The sequence below is a fragment of the Orcinus orca genome, chromosome 2 (assembly GCF_937001465.1).
Source record: "Orcinus orca chromosome 2, mOrcOrc1.1, whole genome shotgun sequence".
In the NCBI taxonomy this organism is placed as follows: Eukaryota; Metazoa; Chordata; class Mammalia; order Artiodactyla; family Delphinidae; genus Orcinus; species Orcinus orca.
This window is the reverse complement of record NC_064560.1, coordinates 187,850,986-187,865,646: the sequence shown is the minus strand read 5'-3', so window position 1 is coordinate 187,865,646 and position 14,661 is coordinate 187,850,986. Positions and strand designations below refer to the sequence as shown.

Genomic DNA, 14,661 nt, shown 5'->3' with positions numbered 1-14,661 from the left:
TTGTAACCAAGTACTTGAGACATACCAACTTGGAGCTGTAGCCCCAGGCAACCAAGTCTACTCCAATGACATCTATGAATATTTTTCTGTGTGATCCAATCTGATTTTTACCAAAAAGCTCAGACGAAGGAGGAAAAAGACTATTTGTTTCAGAATCAAAGGAACAGACATAAGAGAAACATTGCACAGCTATGTGGAAAAGCAGAGGGGGGGAGAGTCTCCTTTATGTTTCCTCAAAAAGCCACAGTCGTTTTCTAGTCAAGCACTTGTCTTGTTTTCCCCTGAAGTGGCAGCACTAACATTTCTACTCATCCCAACCATCCTGCAATGCCTGTCGGTTGCTAGGCAACTGTAACAGGGATCGCTGCTCTCTGCCCACCCACAATGCACAGCTTTCATAATTGTTCTCACTGGGTTTGCCAATTACTCCTAGCCACTATCTTCTCAGCCAAGGTTGCTTCTTCAAGCTCATCTTCTTGCCTGCTTGGTCCTGTGGTAAAATTTAAACACTGTATTTGTCATTATGTTCCAATAATTCCATAACAGGCTGTCCATCAAACACAGGATGATTTCACAGTAGCATGGAGAACTATAAATAGCTTTCCATAACAGCAACCAGACAAAAGCCAGCCAATAAAACATTCTAATAAGTTCAAGCTAAAGTGCTAGTTTTAAGTTTCTTTGAACATATTCTTCTGGCTGAATATACTTGCCTTGATTATATAGAATAATTATGACCAGTTTTTAACTTAACCACATTGAGTTGAGAAAAGGCTATACCTATGGAAAATCTTTAGGTCACATACTACACATCCATATGTCATATAAACAAAACAGTTTTGATAAGCTTTCTTGACTCCCTAGAGGCCTAATGAACATGACCTTAATAATAACACGTGGTTGTCAGTAGCCAGTAAAAACCAAGTAGTTGACTAACATCATCATACCTCATACCGTTTAATGGGTAACCTTCACACTTACTTCCTATCCTCCTCCTCTGAGCATTCCATAAGTGAGAAAAGGCTCAGATTAGAAATGACTTTCCCGGGGGTGGTGGTGGTGCTGTGATGAACTGGGAGACTGGGATTGACATGTATACACTAATATGTATAAAATGGATAACTAATAAGAACATGCTGTATAAAAAAATTAATTAAATAAAATTAAAAAAAAAAATGAAATGACTTCCCCAAAATTTGAGAGGCAAGGCTAGTAAGCGGCAATCCCGAATTAGGACATGGATCTTTGGACTCTACCTCAGGGCCATTTCCTCCACAGTATGATGGCTGATTGGATAAAATCATCACCTGAGGTACCTGAGTTTGAAAGGGCTGATGAGGTTAAAGCTAAGAAACTAGCAGTAGTGGTTTGGGGTTGAGCAGAATGGCTGGGGACCAGGAGTGGGATGACAAACCTGCTCTGCACACCCTTGTTCTATGATGTGTGGATATAATTTATTTGAACAGAAGTTCTGAAAAGGGCACTGATTCAAATACGTACTGGTCCCTAACCATACACTGGGCACAGTGTTAGATGCTGAGGATAAAGGTGAGTAAGACCGGCACCCACTCTCAAGCAGCTCATAATAAATTGAGGCCAATGGATGCCCAAAGACCAACAAGGGACATGTAAAAGGACCAGGCAAGAGGTGCTTGAAAACACAAAGGAAAAACAATGAATCATGTCTGCTGAGCTAGAAGAAGTTGCAAAGGGGAAGATTTGAGACCAACCTTAAGAATAAGCTTAAGTTAAAAAAAAGGATAAGCTTAAGTGTTCTGGACAGTACAGAAAGGAAAACATACTTAAACCTGAGAAGCGGTCAGAAAATGAACGGTACTGTAGTTAGATTAAGAGGGATACCACACATTCATTCAAAATTTCCTGAGCTACTGCAGACCAGGTACTGTACTAGGTGCTATACTTAGTGGTCTGAAAGAAAACAGACATTGCACAAAATTACCAAGTGTCAGGAAGAGCATTTTCGTAGGAAAAAAAGTATGGGAATTATGAATTCATTTTCTCTTAGAGTAGAACAAAAACTAACATATACAAGTCCAATCACGCGGAAACTTCATTAAAAATGGTTTTAGTGCAGATTTGGGTGATGTGGCAGCTCTATACTAAAACACTACCCAGGATCTATAAAAAAGGTTTTCAGTCAGAATCCCAATCACAACACATCATGAAAGAGAGGAAATGAAAACTTTGTGATTTTTGTGTATTTAAAAGGATAAATAAAACAGAAGATGAAAACTGTATTAAGGCTAGCATTTTTATAAGATTTCAGTTCCTGATCTTCAAGCCAGTTTCCACATTTGTGAAATGTCAACTGGGTAAAACCAAGTCCGTATGACCAGGAAGCCAACATCCTCTACTTACGATGGGTACAGAAATGACCAGTGATCATTATGCACACACTATAGGAAATATGAGAAGTACACTTCTAAAGTGATGAGGTTTTTTGTGTTTTTTTGGAAATTAGATCTTTTAGGATCCTACTTATCTTTTATAAGACTTACTATCATTATTTTTTAACAACTCTACACATCCTAGTGAATGTGGTTCTCCAAAGCCATCATGCTGCAGGGTTATTACCTCACTCCAATAAAGCTGCCTTCTTTGGCTCCAAATAATGCTAGAACTTCACTTCTTAAACAGCCTCTAGAGCCTGAGGTTCAGTCTTTTGAGTATATTCAAGGGGCATTTCCCTTAACTATGGAAAATAAACCTCAAGTTTAAAAATAGTAAGAAATTATTTCAAGTCAAGACTGGAGAATAAGATGGATGAATCAAGCTGGGTAATGAATACCAATGAGGCCGGTGGAGGGCAGAACTGGAAGACAGCCCCCAAGATTTCTGCCCCTGCCCCCGGTGTACGTATCCAGTATAATCCCCTCCCCTGGAGTGTGAGCAAAAATTGTGAGTATGATGGGATTTCATTCCCATGATTAGGTCACTAATCCCTTGACTTTTAAGTTAATCAAAAGGTTTGGGATAATCCTGGGCGGGCCTGACCTAATCAGGTGAAACCTAAAAGGAGGGACTAGGTCCTTCCTGAGGAGAGATTCTCCTGTTGATTTTGAAGAAACAAACGGCTATGCTTTGCCATAAGCAACTAAATTCTGCCAACAACCAGTGAGTTTGGAAGAAGACCCTGAGCCTTAGAGGAGATCATAGCCCTCCCTGGTCAACACTTTGATCCCGTGCAGCTAACCCATGTCCAGACTCCTGACCCACAGAAACTGCAGGATACTAAATCTGCATTGTTTTCAGTCACTCAGTTTGTGGTAACTTATTACAAAGCAACAATAACCTTATACAAGGCCTAGAACAGAAGCATGTCTATTAAGAAACAGTACTCGTTAATGTGCCATGTAAACTCATTTTGAAGGAAATTCCAAAGAGTGGCAAAAGGATTTGAGCAGTGGCAGTATTCTTCATAAAATATCTAGTTTCAAAAGGTGACCACCTTGAAGGGCAACATTTCTTTGGACATGCAATTCTGACTTATTAAAAAAAAGAAGTCTCATTTTTAGGTTAGAGTCAAAATTCACATTGCTTATCATCCATCTTGCTTATTACTGTTATAATTTTTTTCTGGGAAATCTGTTTTAGTAAAAGGTATTTATTCATCCCAAACGTGAACACTAACATGGAGGGGTAATAGATCAAAGTAGTAAAGTGTCAAAAAAACAAAGGGAGTTAAATGCATGCAGCTTTTGATGTATTTATCTTTCACTAAAATCCCCATTCTTAAAACATAATACGTCTGCCACTCTGTAGATGGATTGCAAGGTTTGCTGGCATTATCGTTTCATTTAGACTAGAATCCATGGTTCTCTCTACAACCCCACCTCATCACTCTAAAGTAGGAAAATGCATTAAATGAAAGAACAGCAGCACTCATAAATCAGTTGTTCACAGAGTTCTGAATTTATTCTCAAAGACGACAATACCATCCACCAGGAGAGACAATCTAGGGGATATTTAGAAAGGCATGGGGCATCTGGATGGCTTTCAGCGTGACATGGCGGCTCGTATGTGAGGCCCAGGTTACTGAACACCCCATAACGCACAGGACAATCCTGCACAACGAAGGATTATCTTGACCAAAATGCCAGTTACTGCTCTGACCTCCCCGGCCCTCCAATCCCACTCACTCCAGCAATAGCCACTTGGTTTCTCCATCACAAACCAGAATATCCCCAACTCCGCCTCTCTGCCCAGAACGCTTTCCCCCAGCTCTCCCCCCACACGGCTCCCTCGCTTCTTTCAGGTCTCTGCTTAAATGTCACCACGTCAGCGAGGCGTTCCCTGACCATCCTATTCATGGGCAGCCTCCCTTCCTGACACAGGGATAGCACAGTGCCTGAGGATGTTACTGGGCTCCTGGGCGCTTGTTGACCCCTCTGTGCTTCAGTTCTCCCATCTGTAAAGGGGACTAACAGCTCTGTTGTAGGGCTGTTATGAGGATTACATGAGCGTATGTGTGTGTATGGACTATGCTTTTAGAAGAATGCCTGGAACTTAGCGTAAGCACTACGTTAGCTCTGAAAATCTAAAACAACCGAAACCAACTTGGAAATTAAGCTATTACCTAACTTATCATATTAATGGCAAAACTTAATTTTGTTAACTCATTAGGTGACAGAAGTTGACCTAAGCTAACATGAGGCTTCTTGTAACACCACTAAGGATGTTAATAGATGGTATATGTACCATACTATGTCTCCATGCTCCAAATACATCTTGTCTCAAGGACTTTGAGTAAAGGACTGTGCACCTAAATTATTCTTCTACTTTATTTTTCTCTAGAGCAATTATCACCATTTGGATACATATAAACTTGGTTTCTGTATAATTCTCACCATCATAAAGTCAAGGATTACATGTTATTATTGCACTCCCTGCACCTGGAAAAGTACCTGCTACATAGCAGGTGCTCAATAAATACGTGTTGAAATGAATGGTTAAACTTTATGATGCCCAAAATACAACACAGAACATTTCTTAGGTAGAAGGAAGATTATTTCACGGAAGATGGTGACCAGTTAGTTGTTCTTTAACTCAGGAGGGAAGGCTTGGATCCAATTCATCTGTGTGGCAGTGGAACACTGGGTTAATGTGATGTTTAGTCCCTGTATGTTCCTCCCCTCCCAGGCACCAACCTCGTGCTCCTCTTCCCTGACCATCCACAAAGGCTCAGGGTGTCCATGATCAGTTCCAAAGAGAACTCCAAAATATACCATGTGTACACCGACCTTCTGAGTGCAACATCGCCAATAAACAATTCCACTTGACCATCCCACTATAATAAATCAGTCTAATCGAGTTGACCATTCTCCCACCGAAACCAGTTTCATTTCCTGACTTCTCTATTGATGATGGTGACCATCCCCCATCTCCCTACCAGCCACACCCCAAGCCCAGGACTTGCCTTTGAAGCATCTCCCACAGTCAATTACACACAAAGTCTAGGCAGTGCTTTCACTGGTACAGCCTCCATCCTGGCCTTCGTTTGATTCCTCGTTAACAAATCTGTGCTGAGCGCCCCTCCATGCCAGGCACCGGAGGGCACTGAACAAGACAGAAATGGACTTGGCTCAGAGGTGAGAGGGGAAGCCAGTGATCACACAAGCAACCACACTGAAAGGGAAACAACATAGACCATGCAAGAAGCCCAGGGCATATGGACACCCTGCCTGGAACAGAGTAGTGTCTGGAAAGAGCAATGGCTAAAATAAGGAATATGTGTGCCATGAGTTGTTGGACAGATGGACACCAGGAGGCTGAGGAAGCAAGGAGAGTTTCAGTGATGTTTAAGCTGAGAGCTGAAAGTCAGTGTAGGCCTTGCTGGGTGAAAATCTACTTATGCAGAATGGTCAGAATTACACTGCAATTACATAACACATATACAACCAGCTGTTTGACAGAACCTCTTTGGTCCTAATGTAAATCCCATGAGAGCATGAACCTCTCATTCTAAGGGTGGAGTAGATGCCACGGAGGGGCCACACGCATTGGACTATCACTAGTGACCCGTGTGTCAAGATTGTGCTCTTCCACTCCCAGTTCTTTCATTATACTTTATCAGTGAATTTACCGCTCTGAACTTAAAGTTGAACTCTTCTGACTGTGGGTCAAATCACCAAGCGTGGCACCTCACACCCTCGTGGCTGCTGTGCAGATGAGGTGTCTGAGGCTCAGAGAGGTTAAGAAACTTGCTCATGGCAAAAGACTCGTTCAGGAGTAGACAGATCATCTCGTCCAGGACCGTCTGATGATGTAAAGCTCATACTCTCTCTTCTCTACAAGATGAGACAGAACAGTGAGCTCCCAAGCACACGCACAAGTGCTCTTAAGGATGTGCAGGAGGCAGAGACCAGTAGCGGCTGGCAAAGCCTCCTTGAGAAGAGGCCAGCCCTGAGCACAATACTGACGAGATGAGCAGCAGCTGGAGAGGCAGAGGAAAAGGACCAAGGCATCTGGAAAGGGGACTCCATGGGCTGCTGGCAGGATGACTTCAGGGGCAAAGGAGGCCAGCCCGGCGGCTGCTGGCAGTTCCCGCCAGGAAGTACAGGAGAAGCAAGGTGGTAATGGGGTGGCCAGGGTCTGAATGCCAATGGAGGACTCCAGACTTCAGCTTACAGGAAACGGGCGAGGATTCTGAACATGGGACGGTGAGGAAGACCCGTGTCTCTGAAAGATGAATGGTCATGGACAACGAGGACAGGTGGCCTGGGAAGAGGATGACCTGTGTGATAGGACAGCAGACAGGCAATCATTTCAGAAGTCCAGGGATTAGAAAAGGAAACTTGGAGACATCTGAAGGACGAGTAAGCTTTGTTAGCTATTTCGAAAGCGTCCACGTGCCCACGTCAAGAATACAGTTGATCTCTTTCTATTGAAATCATTTCTGTGTCTGGCTTCTGACATCTCTGAGATTCTGAGCATCTCAAAGGCACTACATACATCTTCTTATTGTTTTATCCCGAGTGCCCAGCATCCACAGGAGGAAGGACCTCGGTAAACGCTCCAAGGAAGGAAGAGCACAAGAGGACAGCTGGGCTTCAAGCCTGATGAGAGTGGGCAGGTGCCTCTGGGGCAAAGAGGGGTGATGGGAAAGGAACCTCCTTCTAGATAGATGAGCTCGGTTTGGGAGATAAGGTTGGAAACAAAAAAGAAAGGAGTTACTAATAGATGTCACTTATACTTGGGATCTGTACCTTCCCTTGTTATGAAAGGGCTGGAGAGCGGGCTCTAAGTATGTTCTAAATTGTTATAGAAGTTACATTTCTCAGGTATCCTTTCATAAAACTGGAGTGCTATGGTGGCTTTTTCTCCTTTACATAACAAAGTAAAATGTGCTGCAGTTTCTTTTGACCTAACTGGTCTTCACAGAAAACAGGAGCACTAAAACCGTATCTTAATTAAGAGGCATTAGAAGGTAGAGCTGAAGAGTGCCAGTCGTGGAGCCAAATGCCCGGGGTTCAAATCCTGCTTCTACCACTTACTACCGTGTGACCACGGGCAGCCTTTTCAACCACTCATCTCTCCAAGTCCTCATGGAGCTGTTGAGCATTAAATGAATAATCGTACATAAAGCATTTAGAACAGCGTCTGGCGTGTCGAAATCCCTGAATGAATGTTACTTGTTATCCTTTAAACATCTTGGCAAGTATAGTTTTTGGTCTAGGTGCTCCAGAATAAAATTAGAAGCCACAGATTCACAAAGACAAATTTCAAATTCTTCAATTAACTTGCAAGTTATAATTAAGCCAGTCAGTACTACAGCAGACATTCACAGTACAAAACCGCCACCAAATATTAAATGAATCAACTGACAGTAGATGCTTTCTGGACTTAAGTGCAAGAACACAGGTGCACTTGTCTGAGAAGATCTGTTCTGAAGGTATCTGAATCTGTTTTTATTCACCTAGCTGCATGGACTCACTCAGATTCTCCCTGAAAGCCCCATGGGCTTTCTCAGCTCTGTGCCCTTCGTCCCCTAGCTCCTCGGCTCAGATTCCCCTCCCGATCCACCTGGTTTACGTCCAGACCTACCTTGAGACCTACATGAAATACCACTTTCTTATCTTTAGCTGGTGGTCTCTCACACAACCAGACCCTGCTCCCGCCAGAAAATGTTTCCAACACTGGTCCTTACACAGCGGAACGACGAGGGGCCAGCGTCGTCTCTCCCGGCAGCCCCTGCACGGCAGGAGCACGTCTCGCTCTTTTTCCCAGTCGTGCTCCCAGGGCTGAGCACACACTGTCGTTAAACTATGAAACTCAGCCCGTAGAAAAGGATTACTCACGGGGTTAACTTAATCTCAACCTCCCTTAGTGCCCTTAAATCATAATCAGTAAATCTCATGCAACTTCTGTGAAGCACATCTATCCTTTTCACTCCACTTTGAGGAAAAACAATCCCCAAATTGTCTTTTCCAGGGAAAGTAAAGAGAGGCTCAAGACTGCAACACAGGACCGGAGACTTGAGACTCCAGGCTGCGGGCTGGCCCTATGGATTCTGGACCTTGAAGCTCCCACAATCGCGAGTCAATTCCTTAAAATAAAAATACCTCTCTGTGTATCTCAGCTACTGGTTCCGTTTCTCTGGAGAACCCTGACTAACACGGCAGCGTGAGAGGAATCGTCCCTCCCTTCCCAGGACCCAACGTTTCCATTTCTATCCTACAGGCCAGCCCTCCAAACAGCCTCTCTTCTCCTTTATCCCTGGGTCCCCGGCACCAGGATTTCCATCTCTAGTAACCCTCAAAGACCCACAGCAAGCACTCTTACATAGAAGATTTCGACACTAACATCTTGGAGGAAAAGTCTACCTAATGGCAGGAGGGGAGTAAAAGAGATCACTTCTGATCACTCTGTGGATAAAAGGTGAGCTGCACGCTTTTGAATGCTTAATTTCTTGGGGCACCTGTTTTCTCAGCCAAAAAACCCATGATGCTAGATGAGACCACTTTTCCCCAATAACTGATATGTTTCTTTATATTGCTCTGACCCTCTCACCCTATTTTGAGAAAAAACATTCTGCTAATTGTTAAGAGGATTTTAACCAAAGTTGGAAGAATAGCCTTCAGATTCAATTCAACATTGCTGCAAAGTGGTACGATTTCAGTAAGAGCCTTGATGAGTATAAAAACATAATATAATGGGTAGAGAATCTGTCAGATCTGATTGAGGGAAATGTCACATCATTTCAGGTACTCAACACAGAGCAAAACAACAAGCTTTGTAATAAAGTAGCCCTTGGGATGTATGATGGCCTACCACTCCGCAATGCTTCCAATGGTAGCGTTGTAGAATCAGAAGCAAGTAGATAATTTCATTGAGTCCTACTGACTCATCAGCATATACAAGGAAGCAAAGGTCACACACAGCATCACGATGTGACAGAACCAGTATTAAAAGCCAGGTTTTTCTCCTTGCAGCTTAGTAAGCTGGTTTAACAGACAGTTACTGAGCACATAGGTGAGCTGACACTGAAATGTGGTCTCTGAGCATCCAGGTCACTTGGGAGGCTGTTCAAGGATCCACGTTAGGCCCCAATTCATGTTTTTGTTGGTTAACTTCATAGAAGACTGGGTAGTATTATAACTTAATTTCTCATCACTTGAAATTCAGGAATACTGGTAATAATCTAGCTTTCTCAAGTGTGTTTTATTTAAAATACACTTGGGAGAGGAAGTAACAATCTCCCACTCACCAAGGCCCAAACTCCTCACCCACAGAGGGGCCACACGGCCTCCATGCCTCTGCTCTCCCTGGCATTTCCTATCTGTCTCAGGCAATGACTTCTCTACCCAGGGGATCTACAGTTCAGGTCTCATACTCAGGTAACCTACTCTTTACAGGCAGAAGTTTCTCTTTTTATAGGCACACAGCAAAGAGAAGGGCACTAATTCCCCTGGCCATCCTTCACAGCCTTGAGGGCAGAGCTTGAACAAGTGTAACGACAGCTCTCATGTCATGGGCTGATATGTCTCCAGCACTGGGCTCTGTCATTTAACTCTCACAATAACCCCCAAAGGCAGCCATCACCTTTCCCATTTTATACAACAGGAAAGAGCCTCGGGTTAAATAAATTTCCCAAGTTCACGGAGCTAGTAAATAACAGAAGAGCCCGATCTTTAGGACTCAGGAGGTGCTTTCCCATTGTGCTATGGCTCCTCAGAAACGTCTGGGAAGCCTCTCTCACATCTAACCTCCACCACTAACACTGTTTAGTCTCGGACCCGTATCCGGAGCCAGGGGCAAAGGTTAGCCACTAATTTCCATAAACTAGGAAAGTAACTTGGTTGCTTCTAAGTGGTTCTTTGGTTGAAAAGTGTGTTCATGAAAGCTTTTAAACTTCTGTTTAAAAGTTTGTTCATCATTAAAGAAATAATTCTACTCTGTGATACCTTAATTAGTTGCTATTGGCATCAACTGTGTTATTAAATTATGAAGAGATGCCTAACGGTCTCTGTAGATTACAAGCCAGGAACTAAAGTTCTAGTCCAGCTCTATTTTATAGTTTGTTATAAAAACAGACACAAAAATGCTAATAGGTAGGGACTTTCTTATAGGGGGTGACAAAAATAATCTAAAATTGGATTACTGTGATGGTTTCATAATTCTGTGAATATACTAAATCATTAAATTGTAGACTTCAAATTGGTAAACTTTATAGTATGTTAATTATATCTTAATAAAGATGTTTAAAAAAAACACAAAGAGATTTGATTGCTCAAGTTTCACTTATCTAAGAAGAAAATAATTAAGGAATATTAATTTTACCATGTTATTCTTCTTCTGTATTTACCAAATGTCAATTTGCTTAATTCCTATTTCTGAAGTATTAAATACAGAAGTAAACACAAACTTTATGCAAACCGTGTAAACATCTACACTTATAAGTAAAATCAGGCAATGATCCCTCTACCAAGTGATTCATGTCAAGGGCCTACTTTAAATAAGGCTCATAGAAGACACACACATACACAAAGAAAACTAACAACAATCCACAAAGTCACTTTTTGGAACCCTATTCAGTACTCTTAGCAGGAGTTACAAATACACTTGTAACAACTCCTCCCATCAGGAATGTAAGAACTACGTACCTTGTGACAAGGAACCACGCAAGTTGACTGAAGTCTGGAGAGGGTCTCATATATGTCTTAATATGTGGCATGGCATTGCTGCGGCCTGACGTGTCAGCTGACCATTTGCTAGTGACGGGAAAGACACACATCACTAATTAGAAAATATAAATTGGTCATAGTCCTAGTATGAGGAAACTGTCTCAAAAGCAAACTCCTATCATCTAAGAAACAGTGAGTACATTGTTCTCTGTGATATGACCTGTGATATCTCCTTAAACTGTACTCAGCTAACAGCATAACACATGTTCATTTTAGAATGTAGGTACTCAGAAGAAAAATTTACCACCACCTACAAAAAGCACTGTAACCTTTTGTATGGCCTTCCCATCTTGTTATGAATACACATACATATTATTTCTATTGTGCTTTTAACCGCATGTATGCACATCTGGTCTCCTTGAAAGCAGGAACTGTGCTCCCGGAGCACGTTACTGAGTACAAGAGGCTCACCAAATGCTTGTTGAAAGAATAAAATACAAAATGGGAAAAATACAAACAGTATGAATATCAAAATGGAATGCTGAAAGGCAGGGGGACAATTCAGAAATATTCCAGTCAAATGCTGATATTCATATATCTGAGTTTGGTTTCTAAGTTTCCAACATTTTTAGGACTACGGTTCCATGGGAAAAAAAATGACCTATATTACGAGGTAACAATCCTTACTTATGAATATAAGAGGAGGGTCCCTCAAGAAAACAGATTGTCTGCAAGAGTAAAATCAGGATTAGGTAGATTCCTTATTAGATTGTTACATTCACTTGTATGAGGACAATACTGAAAGGAGTTCAATTTTTAAAAATGTCCTCTGCAAAACCAAACATCTCCAAAGAAAGCATTAAAGAAAGGCTCCAGGATGAATGGCGTACTGAATTAGACTGAAAGCTTTTTTTTTTTTTTGGCCTTGCTGCACTGCACGTGGGATCTTAGTTCCCCGACCAGGGACTGAATCCGGGCCCTTGGCAGTGAAAGCGTGGAGTCCTAACCACTGGACCGCCAGGGAACTCCCAGACTGAAAGCTAGAGAAATGTAATCTGCCCTAGTTTCTGGCGTCCAGCATAATGAATGCTTGTTGAAGCAAGTATGAAACTACAACTGGCCTAGAACACGCAAGATGTGCAGTCACTGCAGCCAGAAGAGGACGCGGGACACCCTGCTCACCTGAACACTCGGCCATTTGCTGACTGTTACAACAAGCCAAAGGCACCTCGTGCCCTGGAGAGAGTGGCGTGGACTCTTCCCTCGGTAAGCCTGTGGTTTCACAGCGTATGAATGTGTAGACGGAAGGATGACATATTTTGAAAATATGGACGAAAATACTGCTTATGTAAATTCGAAACTTCCCAACATGTTCTTTTATTTACCTTTTTCTCTGTATGCCAATATTTGACTCTTTGGTATTAAAAAACATTTCCAAGAAATGTTTAGAACCTTGTTTTAAATGATTTCTATCACTAACATATGCAGATAAAAAATATAGCTATATTATATAAGGTCCTTTTTTTAAAAAAAAATCATACTGACAAATAACATTCTTATTTTACCCTAAAGAAGCAAAGGCAGCATTCTAAACCTACTACTTACTGAAAATAGGAATGGAGCCAATTCTGTTTCTCCGCCGTCTGGATGCTATAGGGAAGAGAGCCCCCGGCTTTTAAAATAAGAAAAATTAAAAAATGAAAATTACTGACTATAATTTGAGGATCCTTTTTTAAGAAGAAAAACTACAGCAAACAGTTGGAAGGTAAAAGAAAACCACTACTTACTTCATCTTATGGAATAGTTCTTTGAAAGAAAATGGCTAAACAAACCTGCTTTGGGTTTGCTCTCAATGGGGTTTCCTTTCTTAGATATGCGTGTCAAATAGTAAATGTTTACTATCTGAATAGAAAAGGTATTTAATCACTGGGGTGGTAGTGGTGGTGGAAATTTAACATCTATAATAGCACAGATCTGAAATGTTAGGAAAGACCAGAGAATGAATCTCTGCCCATCCTGCTGTCCTCATGCAGGTGAGACACCCTTAGCCACATTTTGCAAGATGAGGTTTGGTGCACCTGTTTTTTGCCCAAGACCAGGACACTCGGGGGAAGGCACACTAGGATAAAAACTTGGTTCTCCTGCCTCCTTCACCTTTTACACTGATATCTCCAAAAAGACTTTGTCCTAGCTACACAGATTCTTACAAATGAAATAAAAGGATCACTAAATCAAAATGTTCAGTAAACAGGTACATTTTTAAAAAGGAATTCTAAAAGCCATAGTCCTACAAAGAGAACGAAGATACAGTTCCAAGTGGAAACACAATTAGAAGCCATTTTTTGTTCCTCTTTGAAAGGAAGAAAGTTCCCTGTAGATTCATCAGTGACTTTCCAAACACGTTAGAACTTCTCCATAGTAATCTATATCCAAAGAGGGCTTTAAATTCCTGACATATCGAATAAGGCATGTTGTATCTCCCACTACAAATTAACTAAGAACATAGCTGAGGTTTCAAGGACCAGTTACCCAATAGCTTTATTGAAACTACCAAGTTCTTCCCTACTGAAAAACATGCTTTGCATGGATCTAGCCTATTAGAAGTACAGAAAGGAGGGAAAAAAAAAAAAAAAAAGGCAGCCAAACCAACCAGAAAATCACCATGTCCCTGAGTGTCAGTGAAGTAATTTTAGCTTGCCATTAAAAAGCAACAAATGGGGCTTCCCTGGTGGCGCAGTGGTTGAGAGTCCACCTGCCGATGCAGGGGACACGGGTTCGTGCCCCGGTCCGGGAAGATCCCACATGCCGCGGAGCGGCTGGGCCCGTGAGCCATGGCCGCTGAGCCTGCGCGTCCGGAGCCTGTGCTCCGCAACGGGAGAGGCCACAACAGTGAAAGGCCCGCGTACCGCAAAAAAAAAAAAAAAAAAAAAAAAAGCAACAAATGGGCTAATACACTCCAAACTCTACTGAGATTTTCCTGGCAGGGTCACATGTAGTTTGATAAGCAATGAATGGACTAAGCTGGTCTAATTCAGAGCACTCTGCTTCCAGCCATAAGCAAATGCCAATCAGACTTCCCCTTTTCCCAAGGCATTACCCTGTTTGGGTTTCTGGTTAATACCTCCTGAATGCACTATCTGGGGGGGGGCTGCTGAATTCTAAATAAGTTTAGTGCCCAGCACTGACATAAGGGAAATAGAGGACAAGACTGAAAGATGTCTACAAAACAGTCCTAGGATTTACAGATGAAGCTCTTGCAAGACAAGATATATCAACTGGGTTATACCAAAGGTTTCATCTCAGTATTAAGCATAAGTTCCGGACCTTCAATATTATCTGTATCTGGAATTCAAATCTGGAAGAACCACACAGTACTTCAGGCAGGGGGGGATGTGGGGAGAGAGAGGTCAGAGAAAGGTATGACACACAGCTGTAGGGGAAGCTGGTTTTATCCGGACGTCTTGTCTGGACAACCAATATGCTGGTGGCAGAAGTGAGAACAATCTTATTGGTAAAA

At 42.2% G+C, this 14,661-nt stretch overlaps 1 protein-coding gene across 4 annotated transcripts in view; it reads right to left on the bottom strand.

Annotated features, from left to right (window-relative positions):
• TDP1 (tyrosyl-DNA phosphodiesterase 1) overlaps positions 1-14,661 on the bottom strand; it is a 71,480-nt gene that overhangs the window by 29,469 nt on the left and 27,350 nt on the right. For all 4 annotated transcript variants that reach the window (XR_007475406.1, XM_049705632.1, XM_049705631.1 and 1 more), the window contains 2 exons: positions 12,750-12,816; positions 11,124-11,231 (listed from right to left, as the gene is read on the bottom strand). Coding sequence is in view for 3 of the 4 variants with exons in the window: in XM_049705632.1 (XP_049561589.1) it covers positions 11,124-11,231; positions 12,750-12,816 (175 nt within the window). In the remaining variant the exon portion in view is untranslated. The remainder of the gene's footprint in view (positions 1-11,123; positions 11,232-12,749; positions 12,817-14,661) is intronic.